Source organism: Alosa sapidissima, chromosome 1 (genome assembly GCF_018492685.1).
Source record: "Alosa sapidissima isolate fAloSap1 chromosome 1, fAloSap1.pri, whole genome shotgun sequence".
Taxonomy (NCBI): Eukaryota; Metazoa; Chordata; class Actinopteri; order Clupeiformes; family Clupeidae; genus Alosa; species Alosa sapidissima.
The window spans coordinates 43,853,399-43,860,117 of record NC_055957.1 but is presented as its reverse complement, the minus strand read 5'-3'; the positions used below and the strand labels follow the sequence as shown (position 1 = coordinate 43,860,117).

General features: G+C 39.5%; 1 protein-coding gene across 2 annotated transcripts; it reads left to right on the top strand.

The window, feature by feature from the left end:
- Positions 1–419: 419 nt before the first annotated feature.
- pias4b (protein inhibitor of activated STAT, 4b) lies at positions 420–6,553 on the top strand. Of its 2 annotated transcripts, none has more exons than XM_042102488.1 (11): positions 420–478; positions 582–897; positions 1,185–1,260; positions 1,387–1,425; positions 1,736–1,832; positions 2,663–2,785; positions 3,660–3,765; positions 3,863–3,936; positions 4,320–4,480; positions 5,995–6,113; positions 6,273–6,553. In XM_042102488.1, exons 1-11 carry the CDS (start codon positions 467–469, stop codon positions 6,344–6,346), a joined length of 1,197 nt encoding a protein of 398 aa, XP_041958422.1. In that variant the 5' UTR covers positions 420–466; the 3' UTR covers positions 6,347–6,553. The 2 variants fall into 2 exon arrangements, with proteins under 2 accessions (XP_041958422.1, XP_041958423.1); XM_042102489.1 differs by having other exon boundaries at positions 443–482.
- The last annotated feature ends 166 nt before the right edge of the window (positions 6,554–6,719 follow it).

The following is a 6,719-nucleotide window of genomic DNA, read 5'->3' as shown; positions in this document are numbered from 1 at the left end:
AAACACCTCTGGTCTGAGAGGCCATGAGAGCCTGTTGTCCTGTTACAGGGTAACAGTGCCCACTGCCGGTGAAACAAATGTACTGCGATTTATATCACACATGATATTTTACATTATGCAGTGATATTGATGAGTCTGATTACTGATTTGATCTACAGGTTACAGCTCTACATGGTGCTTAGAAAGATAGGCTAAGTGTCTGAAAAGTAGGCCTAATATTAGGCCTATCTGAATTCAATCATATTCAATGCATTGTCTATAACATTACACAATACCACAACACTGCTTTTCAAGTGTGTTTCTGTATTTGTATACGTGATTAAGGCCAACACAAAACGAGGAGTTGACCACTATACACTTTTAATTCGATTTAATATTGACGGCAAATAGCCTAACGTTAGTTTATTTAATGCGCATGTGACGTTGCACTTGATGCTGTGGTGTCACGCGGATGTTTTGATCGACAATGGATGCGATGGCAAGTAGGACTGAAATACATGAGAATGCATGTCCCCGGTGCATTTCAAATGGGTTTATTTTAAAACTTGAATAATATATCTAACTCTTTCCCTCCCGCATAGAGCATGGTGCAGAGTTTTCGAGTGGTCGACCTCCGTGCCCTTTTCCTCGCCCTAGGCAAGGACAGGAAGGGCTTGAAGAAAGATTTGATTCGTCGTGCCATTCAGCTCATTGAAAATGAAAGCAGCCAAGAGCTGATTACAAAAATATATGATATATACAACTCTCGCCATCAGCCACAAGCTGTTTCAAGCAGCAACTGGAACATTGGCAACAACATCAATACCCTTTCTTCTCGAGAGTCTGATATCAAACTAAAGGCATACCCATTCCATGAAACCTTGGGCACACTCATCGATCTTCAACCTTTAAGGCCTAGTACGGTGACTGTTTCAACACATACTTTCTATTACAAGTATTTTAGTTAAGGGCTTTGTAGTTTTCACTGGATTAATATGAAATACTAGGCTAGTAGACTCAACGTCTGAGTAAAGTAGGCTACTTACAGACACGCGCGTGTAGGACTTAATGTAGGCTAGTGCTGACACGTGCTGTTTCGTTGGTCACTCTTCTAGTCGTGGTCAATATATTAGTGAGAGACTTTGTAGGAAGTCGTGGGGTAGAAATTAAGCAAACCCCTTGCTATATTGCCTATTTTCTTTTAGAGAATCTACTGCAGAACTTGCAGCTGCAATTATTTACATTAATTTTAAGTGAAGAGCAACGCAAGCAACTGATCAAGTGAGTTGAAACCCAGATATTTTTTCGGATATATATTTGAGTCTTCCAAGACTACTTTTCAGAGATCTGCCCTACATAGGCCTCTATGAGGCATGCTAATAAATGTGTTTTTTCCCCCCTCCACAGACTGCGTTCCTCTGGAGGAGAAGTTCAGATAGTGATCAGGTAGGCATAGTATATGACTATTAGAATCTGGGGGCCCTGAACACCAGCTTGAGAATCACTGGTCTAGTCCTTTTTGTGAAGGCATCTTCAGAAATTTCTCAGCTTGAAATCCGTTTTAAAAGGTTTCACTGTAAAATCCTCTAATAATTCTCAAATTTACCATACATTTATCTTTTTTATTTATGTTCTTAATTTTATAACCTGATGGGTGAACTAGAAATTATAATGTGGGATCATGGTTTTTTGATCATAATTGAAGACTAGGATTAGAGGATTAGGATTTAAATTTGAGGATGTTGTTGTCTGACAGGATCTGCTACACAGAGAGTGTGGGAGTGGAGGATGACCAGTATCCTTCAAACCTTATAATCGCCATGAATCACATCTCCAGCCCGCCAGCCATTAAGGTGGTCTACCAGTAGCTAATTAATTACAATCACACTTTTTTCCCTAGCACAATCCTATATGTGCTTGAATTCTTGGCATATACAGTTGGTTTCTTCCAGGACTTGAAATGAGAAAGTGGGTTATCTCCAGACACAGCCATTAAGAATGACTAAATTACTGTCATATATATATATATATATATATATAATATATTTAAGACAACATGGTAACAACCTTTAGACAAGGAGGAGGAGGAGGAGGAGTGAAGAGTTATTATTTTGGCTGTTGAGTTTCAGAATGACTCAAATCTACCAGTATTGCTGAGTGCACCTTGGAATTGTTTGATTTCACTTTTCACTAAAATGTATGATCAGTGATGTAAAAGCCTTTGATAGGGAATATCGTAAATACAACAGGCAACATCTAGCATAATGTATGAAAAGGGTATTTTGTTGATGATGGGGCAGCTCAATAATGGCAAACGTAATCATGATTAGTTTGGTCAACACTGAGATTGATTATTTAACATGGGGTTTTAATGTTTTGTAAACATTATCTTCAAAGAAATTAATAGTGAATCTACATATTTAATTCAACTTTAAAACCAAACAAACGTGTATGCAAAAAAATACAAAGTATACAACAGTTACCCAAAGGGTGCACTGGATTTATAACTCAAGACAAAATAAGAGCATTTTTGGAAAACAGTATGCAGTAAAGTGATTTTTTAATTATGTTGTTTTCATAATTGTTGAAGTCATAGTTGACAGTTAAATGGATTAATTGTACTGCCCTAGTTAATGATGCTGTACATTTTTTTTATTTTTTTATTTCTAAATTGCCCTCTCAGATTCAAGTCAGAAAACTAGGAGAGGAACCTATGCGACCCTGTCCTCCCATCAACATCACATCACATCTTGACTTAAACAAAGCCAGTCATGTAGGGTACATACTCTGGTATAATACTTTAAAGGTATGGAATATTTTCTACTCAATCTTTTTTATTTGAATGAATGAATGACAAAATAAACAAATAAAATCATAATTGTGAGCGAATGTTTGTGAGCATGCACAGGGATTTGAGAACAACTTTTAGTAGTTCAGGAACAACTTAGCCACTTAGTTTTTTACTTTGTATTCAGTATTACTTTGTATCCACTATCGCACACAACACCTTTATCCCTTGAAGGTGTGGGTTTTTGAACATTCTAACATAAGATTACGTTCCGCAAAAACAATTCAAGGTTCTAAAATTCTATGTTGAATTCAATGAACCCAGATATGCCTCATACAGAACACACCTCTATTAGTATGTATTTTAAGCTCATTCTGTTGTCAGCATGACTGTGAACATACTCATGGTGCTGCTCACCTCTCTCAACAGACTGTGATTGATAATCAGCTGTGAGAAGTGTGTGGTCATCTGTAATGGATTATTGATTCAGCCTTGTCTTTAAGCGCACCATCAATAGGTGATTGCAGTGGGTTCCTCATTTAAGATGTACTGTAACACTATAGCAAGTGGCTAGCTGTAAATAACTATGTTGCGGGCCATTGTACACACCTGTGATGAATTGTCTTCTTGAGCACAATCAATTTATTTATGCCTTTTACGTAGGTAGGTGATCGACTCTGATGCTCATGTTATGTCATGTTATGTTCTGTTATGTTCATAAATGTTCACGCTGAACAACCAAGCACCAGGGCTGAGCAGTGTGATCCCACTCATGCTTGGAGCCTTAGTATAATTGAGCGACCAGTTGTTTGTCTGATCTATTTCCATTTTGCTTCACATCATTTATCAACTGTGTGTGTGGTTTGTTAATATTGCTTGTGTGTGTGTCCAGTCCTACTCCTTTGCTGTGTATCTGGTGAGGGTCTTGAGTGTGGAGGAGCTGGTGGCTCAACTCCGGAAGAGCTCAGTGGAGAGTGTTGAGAGCTGTCGCACTGGCAGTGAGTACCACAGGCTTTATGATGCTGAATAATTGCACACAGGTGGTTGCTTATACTCAGTATTATGTACACACATGTTCTTATGTTTGTATCCTAGTTCGTGAAAAGATGATCACAGGACGGGACAGTGAGGTTGCCACCACTGGCCTACGAGTATCTTTGCTGTGCCCAGTAAGAGTCTTCTCTTAGTAAAATCTTATGAAATAATGATAGTTATGCATAGTGAACACACACTGTCATATCTTAATAGTTGCATTTAATTAAAAAAGCTAATTGTACTCACAGCTCTGCAAAAAAATAAAATGTTAAAGTTTACACATGGAACAATGTGCAAAGTGTGCATAAAGCTATGCAAAAATATCACTCTGTTGTCAATATTGCAGTATAAAAAAATACTTATGATGCAGAAGAATGATCATGATGATGCGATACGATATGGCATGGTCCTAGCAGGGAATGCTAGAATGCTGGAAAAGTTAGATAAAAGCAGAATATTTATTTTGGCATGTGCCATCTTTGTGGGTTTCTCACTTCTCTGTTGTGTTCCGTCTCAGCTGGTGAAGACGCGCCTGAGGGTGCCATGCAGGGGCTTTGCCTGTGCCCATCTCCAGTGCTTCGATGCCCTCACCTACCTGGAGCTCAACCGCCAGAAGCCTACCTGGTTGTGCCCTGTGTGTGACAGGCACGCCCCCTTCAGCCATCTTCGCATTGACGGGTACAATGACAGTTAAAGACTTGGGGTTCACATTGTTAAGTGTGCTGGAGTTATCAGTGGCATGGGCACAGGTTTTCAAATCAAGGGTGGCACTTTACCCCCCTTAAATTATTGGACCTTATTTGAATCCGTAACATGCGCTACATATAAGTATAAGTATATATACTCTTTTGATCCCGTGAGGGAAATTTGGTCTCTGCATTTATCCCAATCCGTGAATTAGTGAAACACACTCAGCACACAGTGTACACACAGTGAAGTGAAGCACACACTAATCCCGGCGCAGTGAGCTGCCTGCATCAACAGCGGCGCTCGGGGAGCAGTGAGGGGTTAGGTGCCTTGCTCAAGGGCACTTCAGCCGTGCCTACTGGTCAGGATTCGAACCGGCAACCCTCCGGCTACAGGTCCGAAGTGCTAACCAGTAGGCAACGGCTGCCCCCATATGGCTACCGTGCTCCAGAAACCACCCAGTAAGAACCCAATAAGAGCCAATATTTGCTAAATCCATGGAGTATTTTGCAGTGTTTTCGTTTTAACATCAAGTGAAGCATGACCGGTTGACTTTAAATGAGAGTGAACCCAGACGAATATGTAGGCGCTTTTGGATTTGTTCTTCAGATCTGCCTGGTCACCTTCCTGTTCAAGCCCATTTCCTAATCACCGAAAACCCAGGAACCAATTACAGCTACTTATCCGGCATGGGGCGGGCTTTATACAATGAGACAGAGGAGTATGGTTAAGTGCTGTTGAACTCAACCAATGGCTGCACAGAGGGCGCCAGTATTAAATGACACGGACAGACATGTTATCTTATTTGGAATTGAGTAAATAACTGCATTTAAAACATTAGTTTACAAGAAAGATGTGTTTGACATGCCTCTGAAAAGATTTTGTAAGAGTTGTATGTTACAGTTTAAGTTTAATTTCACTGCTGATTATACCCCTTGGTAGGGATTTGGGGGAAATATCTCATTGTGTTTTTTTTTTTTTTTTTTCTGACCAATATTGTGATTTGATTTGTGATATAATTTTTGAAGGTCAAGATTCAGTTCACTTTAAGTAAGGGGACTTCTGATTGGTGAGCATACCTAGTGCATAAGAAGCACAGGACTCCTGTTGCTTCACTCAAAGATGTGACTAGATGGGTCAGTTGTGAGCGGCACATTTAATTGTGACTAATTACATTAGCTCAAATTGAATATCTCTTTAGAGAATCAGTCTGGTAAAGGATGTCCACCTTTACTATAAAAATTAGTTTAAATATTTTTTTTGCTATGTAGCTACTGATTCATTAGCCTAGAAATCTAGACGCACCCTAGCGGCAGCAAATTACATTTTAATCTGGGTCTGGCTCGTCAGGCTACTGATTCATTGGAGTAAATGGGGAATTGGTATACTGAAGTGACAAGACGGGAGGTTCTCCTAGAATGTGATGCTGATATTTCCTTCACACATGATCAGCTGCCTGTCTGTGAAATCAGTGTCCACACACACACTCTTTTTTTGTCATGCAGCTTGCTGTCATCAATCCTGGTGACTGCTGAGGAGTCCGTTGAGGAGATTGAGTTCTTGGAGGACGGTTCTTGGTGCTCTGGGAAACATCAACATGGCAATGCACACAGAACCGACCTTAGTAAGGCTTTGTTATGTAAACTCAACTTAGAGTTTTTCTACTATATTTGCCTGTCTTCTTTGGGCCACACAACAGATTTGACTCATTTAATAGTGGTTGTAGCGAGTTGTTATTAATGAAACTCAAAGCTTTAGATAATGTTTTATTGTTCTACTACAGGTGTGTCTTCATTGGCCAGCTTTCCTGAAGGAGAAGTTATAGACCTGACACAGGATTCAGATGAAGAATTCTGATATATTTAATTTTTCTGAGAAACATGTGGTGGCTAGACAGACATTTCTGTGTTTTGTGCTTGTTTTCTTTTACGTGTGTATGTTTACAGTAGGCCTACACATGAGCTGGTCCGTTATTGTATGAAATTGCTCAAATTCACTCTAGCCGTTATCAATGACTGTTATGTTACACCAAACCGGTGAATAAAGATTATATATTTTAATGTAGGCTACTTGTGAGATGAATGCTTATTTGTCAGTGGGAGTAGAGATGACTGTGTAGTTAAGCATAACTAACCATGTCAAGTGAATCTGATTTATTTGGGAATGTTTTTACATTTCTGTAGGCCTACTAAATGGCTGCATTAGAATAAAATTGTCAACAGAGGACCCC

Coding starts and splice junctions, on each gene's coding strand:
- pias4b (XM_042102488.1), top strand. Junction 1,833..2,662: donor CCAGCCCGCCAGCCATTAAG/GTGGTCTACCAG, acceptor TTGCCCTCTCAG/ATTCAAGTCAGAAAACTAGG. Junction 3,766..3,862: donor TGAGAGCTGTCGCACTGGCA/GTGAGTACCACA, acceptor TTTGTATCCTAG/TTCGTGAAAAGATGATCACA.